The following is a 12,501-nucleotide window of genomic DNA, read 5'->3' as shown; positions in this document are numbered from 1 at the left end:
CACGTCTCGCCCACTATTGGGGGCAGGTGGCTGGTACTCTCGCCATTGCCATTCAGATGCCTGGCTTCCATTCCCCTGAGACCTGCCTGCTGGGCTTATTTAAAAGACCTAAGGCAAATTTGGCATTGACTCGGCCAGTGGATCTGGCTCTTTTGCTGGCCCGAAGTACTATTACTATGGCATGAATGAGCGCAGCGCCCCCTCCTCTGGCCAAATGGTAGAGAGCTTTAATGCATTGGGTGGCAGCTGACCATCAGTCATAGTATGTTGAAGAAGTAAGTGGACTGCACAAATAACCCATAGCACAATGATGGAGGGAACTATAAATAAATAAATAAATTGCATGCCCACAACACAAATGACAAGCCTGTTGAGTGCTCGCAATGAGGCAACAACTAGAAAGACAACACGCTACCTTGATTCAAGCATGGTCAAGTGCGGGTGCCCAGAAGAAATGATTGAGGACTCTTTCTTGAACACTGTAGTCATGAATTGGACAGGGTGGTTGCCTGCCAGGGACACGGAAGAACTGGGGCAGCTCTCGGAACTCATATGCTCAATATCCTTCAACCTTCTTCTCTGTTCCTTTGACCCCCTCCTAGGGTGAAAGTGAGCGCCATCCCACCAGGGACGACTACTCTTGGCTTATGTATGAGAGGACAGACGTAGTGATTCATAAGTTTAGGAGGGCGATTAAAACGCACTTGTTCCCTCATCCTTCTTAGTTCTCTGTTCCGTGCGCCGCTGTCTTTGCTTGGCTGTGTTGTGTTTGGGTACTCTGTCTGAAGCGCTGGGACGCCCCTTGGCTGGGGCAGCTGTGCGCTATAGAAGTGTTATTACCATAACATGACATAACATAACTGTTATCCTATTAGCGTGTCGTGGTATATGTTTCCTTTTAATGTTTAATGGATTTTTCAACAATAACAGCATCCATGATTTCTGAAGAAGCTATCTGATAGTACTTGAATGTAAACCTATAGAAAGGTATTGTATTACCTGTAACATTGTAACTCTATTCCTTAATATATGATGGTTTGCATTGAGAAGTGTTGTTACCTTGAATGACTTTCTGTACATGCTGATGCCAATAATTAATTATGATTAAAATGGTATACAGGGATTTGATGAACGTGGTAAAATAATGTTAAGCTACAAAGGCATATGAGACATGCAGTAACAGAATACTAGGGTACATAGGAATGTGAGGAGGGTATTAGGATAACACTAAGGTACACACAAATAGATGGAGGGCAGAAAAATAACACAAAGCTATGTTGGAGTATGAGGAGTCCAGAAAGCAAATACTAATGTAGAAGTACATGGGAATGGGAGCAGTGTAGAAAGAGACGACTAAGATACATAGGAAGTGGAGGAGTTTACAAAGAAAACACTAAGGTACATAAAAATGTATGCAGAGCAGAAAGAAAACACTAAGGTACAAAGGATCAGGAGGAGTGCGGAAAGAGAACACCAGGATCTAGCTGGATGGGGAAGTGCAGAAAGACAATAGTAAGTTACATAGATATAGTAAGAGTGCAAAATAAAAATACTAAGGTACACAGAAATATTAGGAGCACAGAATGAGAACAATATGGTACATAGGAATAGGAGGACTGCACAAAAAGAGCACTAAGGTACAAAGGAAAAGGGGGAGTGCCGTAAGAAAACAATAAGGTTTGTTTGGACATCAGGAGTGCAGAAAGAGGGTACTAATGTACATAAGAATGGAAAGAGTGCAGAAAGTGAACAGAACTAAGAGGATTGTGGAAAGAAAACACTACTGTACAATGGAATAGGAGAAGTGCAGAGAGAGAACACTAAGGTATATAGAAATAAGAGGATTTTGGAAAGAGAACACTACTGTACAATGGAATAGGGGAAGTGCAGAAAGTAAACACTAAGGTGTATAGAAATAAGAGGATTTTGGAACGTCAACACTACTGTACAATGGAATAGGAGAAGTGCAGAAAGAGAACACTAAGGTATATAGAAATAGGGGGATTTTGGAAAGAGAAAACTGCTGTACAATGGAACAGGAGAAGTGCAGAAAGAGAACACTAAGGTATATAGAAATAAGAGGATTTTGGAAAGAGAACACTACTGTACAATGGAATAGGCGAAGTGCAGAAATAAAAAACTAAGGTGTATAGAAATAAGAGGAGTGCGGAAAGAGAACACTACTCTACAATGCAATAGGAGAAGTGCAGAAAGAGAACACTAAGGTATATAGAAATAAGAGGAGTGCGGAAAGAGAACACTGTAGTACAATGGAATCAAAGGAGTGTAGAAAGAAAATACTAATGTGCATGCAAACAGTCGGAAGAATGTAGAAAGAGAACACTAAGATACATATTAAAGGAAAGAGTGCAGAAAGCAAACACTACTGTACATAGGAATGGAAGGAGTGGAGAAAGAGAACACTAAGGTATATAGAAATAAGAGGATTTTGGAAAGAGAACACTGCTGTACAATGGAATAGGAGAAGTGCACAAAGAGAACACTAAGGTATATAGAAATAAGAGGATTTTGGAAAGAGAACACTACTGTACGATGGAATAGGGGAAGTGCAGAAAGAAAACACTAAGGTGTATAGAAATAAGAGGATTTTGGAACGTGAACACTACTGTACAATGGAATGAGAGAAGTGCAGAAAGAGAACACTAAGGTATATAGAAATAAGAGGATTTTGGAAAGAGAACACTGCTGTACAATGGAATAGGAGAAGTGCAGAAAGAGAACACTAAGGTATATAGAAATAAGAGGATTTTGGGAAGAGAACACTACTGTACAATGGAATAGGCGAAGTGCAGAAATAAAAAACTAAGGTGTATAGAAATAATAGGAGTGCGGAAAGAGAACACTACTCTACAATGGAATAGGAGAAGTGCAGAAAGAGAACTCTAAGGTATATAGAAATAAGAGGAGTGCAGAAAGAGAACACTGTAGTACAATGGAATCAAAGGAGTGTAGAAAGAAAATACTAATGTGCATGCAAACAGTCGGAAGAATGTAGAAAGAGAACGCTAAAATACATAATAAAGGAAGGAGTGCAGAAAGCAAACACTACTGTACATAGGAATGGAAGGAGTGGAGAAAGAGAACACTAAGGTACATGGAAACTAAAGGAGTGCAGAAAGAGAACACTAAGGTATATAGAAATAAGAGGATTTTGGAAAGAGAACACTGCTGTACAATGGAATAGGAGAAGTGCAGAAAGAGAACACTAAGGTATATAGAAATAAGAGGATTTTGGAAAGAGAACCCTACTGTACGATGGAATAGGGGAAGTGCAGAAAGAAAACACTAAGGTGTATAGAAATAAGAGGAGTGCGGAAAGAGAACACTACTCTACAATGGAATGGGAGAAGTGCAGAAAGAGAACACTAAGGTATATAGAAATAAGAGGAGTGCGGAAAGAGAACACTGTAGTACAATGGAATCAAAGGAGCGTAGAAAGAAAATACTAACGTGCATGCAAAAGGTCGGAAGAATGTAGAAAGAGAACACTAAGATACATATTAAAGGAAGGAGTGCAGAAAGCAAACACTACTGTACATAGGAATGGAAGGAGTGGAGAAAGCAAACACTACTGTACATAGGAATCAAAGGAGTGCAGAAAGAGAACACTAAGGCACATGGAAACTAAAGGAGCGCAGAAAGAGAACACTAACATATATAGAAATAGTAACCATGTGGGAAGAGTAAACTAAGGTACAAAGGAATAGGGGGAGTGGAGGAAGAGAATACTACAGTACATAGGAATGGGAGGAGTGCAGAAAGGGAACACTACGGTAGATAGGAATTGGAGAAATGTAGAAAGAGAACACTAAGGCACATAGAAACCTAAGGAACACACAAACAGAACATTAAAATGTAGAGAAACAGGAGGAGTGTGGATAGAGAACACTAAGGTATGTAGAAATGCGAGAAGTGCAGAAAGAGAACAGTAAGGTATATAAGAAAGGGAGGAGTGCAGAATGAGAACACTAAGGTACATAGTAATGGGATGAGTTCCGAAAGAGAACTCTAAAGCACGTGGAAATAGGAGAAATGCAGAAAGAACACTAAGGTGTATATAAATAGGAAAAGTGAAGAAAGAGAACACTACGGTACATAGGAATATGAGGAGTGCAGAAATATACCAATATGGTATATAGAAATTAGAGGAGTGCAGAAAGACAAAAGTATGGGCATTAGAATTCCTTGGCTGGCCCAAGTACGGGCGAGCCTGGCAGCAGTCAACCTCGAGTATATTTGATGAATTAGATGGGATTGACGGTGAGTTGATTCGTAATATCCTATATAAACATTATGGGGAGATTAGATATAAACATGAATCTGTTAAAACCTCTGTGAAACAGTACATCCAAATGGAAGGTGACACTGAATCCATCTCGTGTTTACCAGCTGGTTATCTCCTCAAAGATATTACATGTTGGGAGCGTAGTCTTCTTTTTCGATTAAGAGCAGGATCTATAAAATACTTACTGTGTTTCCCTATAGGCTACCAACCTAATATTGAGAACTTGGCCTGTCCATGTCAGAATTCAGGGAAACAAACTATGGTACACTTTTTGTTCTTTTGTTCTTTCTATCAAAAATATAGTAAGCTCTTGTTGATACCGTTCTCCAGAGCCAAAGGTATAAAGGATTTCAAAGTGGCTATAAAACTGTTCTCCAGCTCAAAGATGATGGCATTATATATCGTGTGTGCACCTTTTTAAAAATGGCTATTCGTTCTCGCTCCTCTATGAATTAATGTCTGTTGGGCGAAGATGTATTACATGTATTTTGAGGTGTTGTATATTTGCACTTTGCACAGTTGCACTTTATTTTATGCTGCTATTTGTAAATATACGAGCTATAGTAATTTGCCCACTCTAACGTTCCATGGGAAACCTTGTATTTTGCACTTTATCCTAATGGTCTTTTAAACAGGTACTATCGGCCACATGCATCAACCTATTTAGGAAGTGCAAACAGTGCGAATCGGTAAATTCGGCCGTTTGCGATTCCTAAATAAGTTTTTGGGATGCATCATACATTTTTGTGAAAATCGCTATTTCTAACGATTTCCAAAAATGCGATTGTTTTTCAGGAATCGCAAATTTGCGATTCCTTCAAAGCAATGCATGATTGTTTTTCAAACTGCGTATTAGCAATTAGGGGGTGTAATTTACCACGAGGTTGAACCTCGTGGTAATTTGCGAAAAGTAATGGAAATGCTCAAAAATTAATTTTTTAAACTTTGATGTTACAGACACACATGTCCTTAGGACATGTGTGTGTGAAACATGCATGTGTGTGTGAAACATGCACTTTAAAATACATTTCAGGGGTGCAGGGGGGGTCCTTTGGACCCCCCTCTGCACCCTTGCAATGCATCAACAAAGTGCGAATTGCAAAAAAAAAATGCAAAACGGCATTGATTCCTATAGGTCTCTAGGCCCATAGGAATCAATGTAATGCCATTCCTTAATTGCGATTCACAATTAAGGAATCGCAAATTCCGAAAATTAAGAAATCCTAAAAGAAATTAGGATTTGTTGATGCATAGGATTTTGCAATTCCTAAATTGCGATTCCTTAATTTTCGCAATTTAGGAAATGCAAAATCCTACAATGATGCATGTGGCCGTTAGCACCTTACAAAAGTAGCACTTTAGACAATGCTGCTAATTGCCCTAGTAAACTGCCTTTTTAGCTGATGCTTGAGAATCTGCGTACTATGTATATATTTCTGCTATCTTAAAAGTGACTTTTGCACATGTGCACTTTATTTGATGCTACTATAGAAATATACTTGAAAGTTGGTGATGACTTGGAAAATAATACACTTTTGCACATTGTCATGCAAGTACTGCTGCTATTGCTAATGAAATGGAAAACATAACAACGTTTTTATCTTATTTTTATTGTGATTTTTTATTATCTTGACCATGTACGTGTTTATGTGTGTACTTTTATGGATAACGAAATATCCGAATAAAGATTATTGAGCTGACCTACTGGCAAAAGTATGGTACATATGAATAAGAGGAATGCAGAAAGAGAACACTCTGGGACATAGGGAAAGGAAGAGAACAGAAAGAGAATACTAAGTTACATAGAAATAAGAGGAGTACAGAAAGAGATACTATGGTACAATGGAATAGGAGGAGTGCAGAAAGAGAACACTGAGGAGTATAGAAATAAGAGGAGAGCAGAAAGAGAACACTACTGTACAATGAAATAGGAGGAGTGCAGAAAAAGAACACCGAGGAGTACAGAAATAAGAGGAGAGCAGAAAGAGAACACTGAGCTATATAGAAATAAGAGGAGTGCAGAAAGTGGGTACAATGGAATTAAAGTTTATAGAAATAAGACAAATGCAGAAAGATAACACTATGGTACAATGGAATAGGAGGACTGCAGAAAGACTAGGGTCTATAGGAGTGTGGAAAAATGCCTTATAATTGAATGTAGGAATTAGAGTGGTGAAGAGGAGCATACTACTCTGCACTGTAGTGGGAGGATCACGCCAAGAACACTAGAGTACACAGAGGAGGATACTTAATTTGAGTGCGCTGAGGAGAACGGGCAGTGCTCTTTTCATTCATTAATGTACATGACTTCCTTTTAGAAGCCTCACCAACTGGACTTACACCTACATTTCTTTAACATTTCAGTTTTACCCAAGTTCGAAGTCATTGTCCAGATGCCCAAGTCCATCACCATTATGGATGAGCAAGTGGAAGTGAATGTCTGCGCCAAGTGAGTGCTTTACAGTTTTTTACATATGTAAATGGCCAAGAATGCGGCTCGAGCCTCCTCGACCAGTGAGCTCCTTATCCACAGACTGAATACAGTGTAGACTGAGAACAGTGAGCTTGTCTCTGCTTAGTGACTGAGCTGCACATATGGTGAGGGTGCTCTCTTCAGATGGATCACCTGTAGGATCTTAGGGAGACCTTGGCTTTTCACGGCCTTGTCATTCACTAATTGTCCCTGGACAGATCACCAATAGAGGTAAGAAAGCAATTTTATCTCCACACTGTAAGAAGTCGGGTTACTGGATGAGGGGGTGAAACACTACTGAAACAGCAACAAAAATTCTTGTCAGGGTGAAACACAAGCAAGTAAAGGATATCAAAAGGGGGGAGTGAAGAGGTGGTGCCGCACGGCACCGAGGTGGGCAAATCCTCCTCTACTGAAAGTATAAATAATCAACAAAGACCACCTCATATGAAGTTAGTATGTATTCCAATGTTGGTGGAATACACTCAGTTTTTTAAAATACCCCTCACACACCAAAAGGGCCCTTGGTGTCATGCTTCATCATCGGGGTCTTCCCGCCCCGCTGCGGGACGGGGCAGTGCTGCGACAAGCGACTACGCTGGAGCACCTTTTATTTGTGTGGGTGCTATGTGAGTGAATTGGAGTGAGTGTCAGTGGGGTCAGGAGTGATAAAGGAAGTGAGGTTAAAAAATACCTGGCCTAGTGGTACAAAAAACTATTTAATAGGCACTGGCTGGTATTGTTAAAAGGGGTGATGCGGAGAGGTGAAGCAAGTTACTGGGCTTCCTCTCCTGTGTGGGTCCCATGCCCCTTCGTCAGGACCGGGTATAGATCCCCCTGTCACTCACTAATGTTATCCCACAAATAATGGGTGTAAATATGATAATTTTATCAATGTGTATAGATACGTTTACATAAATATACGTGTTAAAGCCCTATCAGAAATGCTGAAGTGATAAGCCTGAAAGAAATAGAGCACATGGTTAGTGATGCGCGAATCCCAATGCGCTCGACTAGTGGATACCTGTAAAGAAAGAGAAAACACACGTGTAGGCTGTCGTATATGGCAACCTAGAGGAATCTTGAGACAGCCATTTTATCCGCCATAGTAGTATTGGTAACAGACATTTAAAACACACATTTAGAACACACAAAACATAGTAAAGTCCATGCCTTTGCTATCACAGGAGGAAGGTGAACTGATCAAAAAAACGAAAAAAACATACTTAAGAAACAAGGGAGTCAATGCCCCATGAGCCAAGGCTGGGCGAAGGGTAATTGAGGGTCCAACTGCAGATTAGGAAGAAATGGGAATGAAAAAAGAAAAGAGGTTTTCAGGGGCCCTATTATACTGAATATAATCATATTCTTGGGAAAATGTGGAGACCAAGAGATCTTGGTCTGTTCTATCGGCTATGCCGTACTTACTCTGCCCCCAGCACCTCGGTGCTTCCTCCTCCGTCAGTGGCTTCCGTGATAATGAGAAGCCTGGGTGGGGCGGGTGATTTATAGTGTGGGACTAATTGGTTAAGGGTCGATTTAGTTGTTAAACGATCTTAACTCGGGCCAGGTGTGTAACCCAGGTCGGGTTTTGGAACAGTTTTGCTGTTGCGGCCATTATTAAGTGTGGATCAATTGCAGGAGATGGGGTGGGGAGGTTGTTACCGTGCTCCATAACTGGTCCTAATTTGGCAAATTTTGCATTCGCTTGGCTCTCACTGTTTTCTCCTCATATCGAGATATGTAAACGCCGCTGCTAGGGGCGAGGCGTTTGAGGAGTTCGCACATGCGCGTAGGAGCGCCGTTCTAAAAGATAGTCCCACGCATGTGCGTAGGAGTGACATTTCTCCGCGCATGCGCGTAGCGACAGTTCTTGGCCACTGAGTGCGATTAGATGATTGGGACGTTTTTGAGCACACATATCAGTAGAGTCTATGGTGATCTTGATTAAAAACGGGGGTAAAGATGGGGTGAGGTATTTATTGAACAAGACATGTGTATGGGGAAATATCATATTTATGAGAGGTAAAAGGCTGGGTTTCTGAAGGTGCCATCTTATGGCATGTTAGCTGGACGGGAGTATTGTGGGCAATCCTGATGCCCTGTTAGGGTTGAACCCTTGGTTCGAAACAGGAAAAATTCAGAGACTAGAAATTTAATGTTGCCAATACCGGCATACTGGCAGGAAAGGAGTCTAAGTGGATAATATGATATCCTGGTTGATCAAGACTTGAGTAGGGACCAGGGAATTTCGTCATTCAGGCCTGTCTGGTGGGTACCAAGACGGTACACCCAACGTTGTTCCTTGGTTAGAAGGTCCTTGTTGCTCTTGAAAGCCTCTATGACTGTTCATTTTAGGTCATGGATACGGTGTCCCATTGTCACATAGTGAGTGGCCATTCTGGTTGTGGTTTTTTTGCAGCGTACATTGCTGCGGTGTTCCCCCGTACGTACTTTGACTGGTCTGGTGGTCATACCCACATATTCTTTCTTGCACGGGCAGGTAACCAGATAAACCACGTTGCGGCTATTGCAATTTGTGAAGGACCGTTGTTCCCAAGTGGACTGGTTTGAGAAAGTGATGCTGCAACTTTTTTGAGTATATTGGTAGGACGCACATGAGCCTCATGGATGATGCCCACCCACTGTTGACAATTTCGGGGGGTCATCTTTAGTGAGGGTTTTAGGTCGTGTATAGACCAACAGATCCTTCAGGTTCTTACCTCTTCTGTGTGAGAACATGGGTTTTGGAAAGTTTAGTTTATCGCAATTGAGTATTCTCCAGTGTCTGTTCACAATCTTAGTGATCTGGTTTGAGTTGGCATTGTATGTTGTGACACAGATTGGGCGTTGGTCAGGTTCTTTTATCGTTGTTGGTTCCAACAGGGCCTCCCTGTTGTTATTGCGGGCTCTTTTAAAGCCTTTATTGACCACCTTTCTTGGATAGTTCCTGTTCAACAGTTTGGTTTTAAGATCGGCCGCTTGGATTTTGAAATCTTGGATGGCACTACAGTTCCGCCTAAGGCGAAGGAACTGCCCATAGGGTAGATTGTTACGTAGATGTCGTGGGTGGAAACTGCTGTAAAGTAACAGGCTGTTCTTGGCAGTGGGTTTAAAGTGGGTACAAGTTTCTAATTTACCATTGACGGGATAGATATTCAGATCCAGGAAGACAAGGTTCTCCTTGGAGGCTGTATGGGTGAACTTGAGGAACCGGTCTTGTTGGTTCAGCCAAGTCATAAACTGGTTCACCAAGTTTTTGTCTCCCCTCCAGATGACCAGCACGTCGTCAATGTACCTTGTCCATGTAATTACATGGTTCTTGTATGGATTAAGGTCATTCAGGATTCTGGTACTTTCAAGGTGGCGTACATACAGCCCGGCTAGGCTAGGAGCACAGGTGCTCCCCATGCTCGTGCCGTGTTTCTGTAAATAGTATGTGCTTTCATACAAGAAAAAGGTTTTCTTCAGGGACAAGGAAATGCATTCAAGGACCACCTGTCTTGGTGTGTGGTATTCCCATTGTGTGGAGAAGAGAACTTCCTCTATTATTTCCAACGTTTCTTGATGGGAGAGGCTCGTGTAGAGGCTCTCTACATCGAGGCCCAAAAGGATGTCTTGTTTTGGATCAAAAGATACTTCCTTGACCAGTTGTAGGACAGCTTTGGTGTCTTTTAAATAGGTGCTAGTCGTTTGCACTATGGGTCTGAGAAAAGCATCGGCAAATTTAGATAGAGGTTCAAGGATTGAATCTATACCAGATACTATAGGGCGGGCTGGCGGGTAGGGGGCATCTTTATGGATTTTTGGTATCGTGTAAAAATAAGGTGTTTTTGGATTTTTTTGGATCAGGAAGTCACTCTCCTGTTTCGTCAGCCAATCATGTGCCATGGCTTCCTCAATCATTATGAGGATGCAGATTCTGACTTCTTCAGTCGGATCTTCTCTGAGTACCTGGTAGTTACGTCTATCTTCCAACAATTTTCTGCATTCTCTATCGTAATTGGCATATGTCTGTATGACCGTGGACCCTCCTTTACAACATACAATGCCAACTCAAACCAGATCACTAAGATTGTGAACAGACCCTGGAGAATACTCGATTGCGATAAACTAAACTTTCCAAAACCCATGTTCTCACACAGAAGAGGTAAGAACCTGAAGGATCTGTTGGTCCATACACGACCTAAAACCCTCACTAAAGATGATCCCCGAAATTGTCAACAGTGGGTGGGCATCATCCATGTGGCTCATGTGCGTCCTGCCAATATACTCAAAAAAGTCGCAGCATCACTTTCTCAAACCAGTCCACTTGGGAACAACGTTCCTTCACAAATTGCAATAGCCGCAACGTGGTTTATCTGGTAACCTGCCCGTGCAAGAAAGAATATGTGGGTATGACCACCAGACCAGTCAAAGTACGTATGGGGGAACACCGCAGCAATGTACGCTGCAAAAAAACCACAACCAGAATGGCCACTCACTATGTGACAATGGGACACCGTATCCATGACCTAAAATGGACAGTCATAGAGGCTTTCAAGAGCGACAAGGACCTTCTAACCAAGGAACAACGTTGGGTGTACCGTCTTGGTATCCACCAGACAGGCCTGAATGACGAAATTCCCTGGTCCCAACTCAAGTCTTGATCAACCAGGATATCATATTATCCACTTAGACTCCTTTCCTGCCAGTATGCCGGTATTGGCAACATTAAAATTCTAGTCTCTGAATTTTTCCTGTTTCGAACCAAGGGTTCAACCCTAACAGGGCATCAGGATTGCCCACTATACTCCCGTCCAGCTAACATGCCATAAGATGGCACCTTCAGAAACCCAGCCTTTTACCTCTCAAAAATATGATATTTCCCCATACACATGTCTTGTTCAATAAATACCTCACCCCATCTTTACCCCCGTTTTTAATCAAGATCACCATAGACTCTACTAATATGTGTGCTCAAAAACGTCCCAATCATCTAATCGTACTCAGTGGCCAAGAACTGTAGCTACGCGCATGCGCGGAGAAATGTCACTCCTACGCACATGCGCGGGACTATCTTTTAGAACGGCGCTCCTACGCGCATGCGCGAACTCCTCAAACGCCTCGCCCCGAGCAGCGGCGTTTACATATCTCGATATGAGGAGAAAACAGTGAGAGCCAAGCGAATGCAAAATTTGCCAAATTAGGACCAGTTATGGAGCACGGTAACAACCTCCCCACCCCATTCTCCTGCAATTGATCCACACTTAATAATGGCCGCCACAGCAAAACTGCTCCAAAACCCGACCTGGGTTACACACCTGGCCCGAGTTAAGATCGTTTAACAACTAAATCGACCCTTAACCAATTAGTCCCACACTATAAATCACCCGCCCCACCCAGGCTTCTCATTATCACGGAAGCCACTGACGGAGGAGGAAGCACCGAGGTGCTGGGGGCAGAGTAAGTACGGCATAGCCGATAGAACAGACCAAGATCTCTTGGTCTCCACATTTTCCCAAGAATATGATTATATTCAGTATAATAGGGCCCCTGAAAACCTCTTTTCTTTTTTCATTCCCATTTCTTCCTAATCTGCAGTTGGACCCTCAATTACCCTTCGCCCAGCCTTGGCTCATGGGGCATTGACTCCCTTGTTTCTTAAGTATGTTTTTTTCGTTTTTTTGATCAGTTCACCTTCCTCCTGTGATAGCAAAGGCATGGACTTTACTATGTTTTG

At 42.0% G+C, this 12,501-nt stretch overlaps 1 protein-coding gene across 1 annotated transcript in view; it reads left to right on the top strand.

Moving 5' to 3' along the window:
• LOC144767998 (alpha-2-macroglobulin-like) overlaps positions 1–12,501 on the top strand; it is a 237,548-nt gene that overhangs the window by 61,444 nt on the left and 163,603 nt on the right. The window contains exon 7 of the mRNA XM_078651389.1: positions 6,671–6,755. Within this exon, the coding sequence (XP_078507515.1) occupies positions 6,671–6,755 (85 nt within the window). The remainder of the gene's footprint in view (positions 1–6,670; positions 6,756–12,501) is intronic.

Source organism: Lissotriton helveticus, chromosome 7, assembly GCF_964261635.1.
Source record: "Lissotriton helveticus chromosome 7, aLisHel1.1, whole genome shotgun sequence".
In the NCBI taxonomy this organism is placed as follows: Eukaryota; Metazoa; Chordata; class Amphibia; order Caudata; family Salamandridae; genus Lissotriton; species Lissotriton helveticus.
Note: the sequence above shows the minus strand (reverse complement) of the source record. Positions and strands in the feature narration are given on the sequence as shown.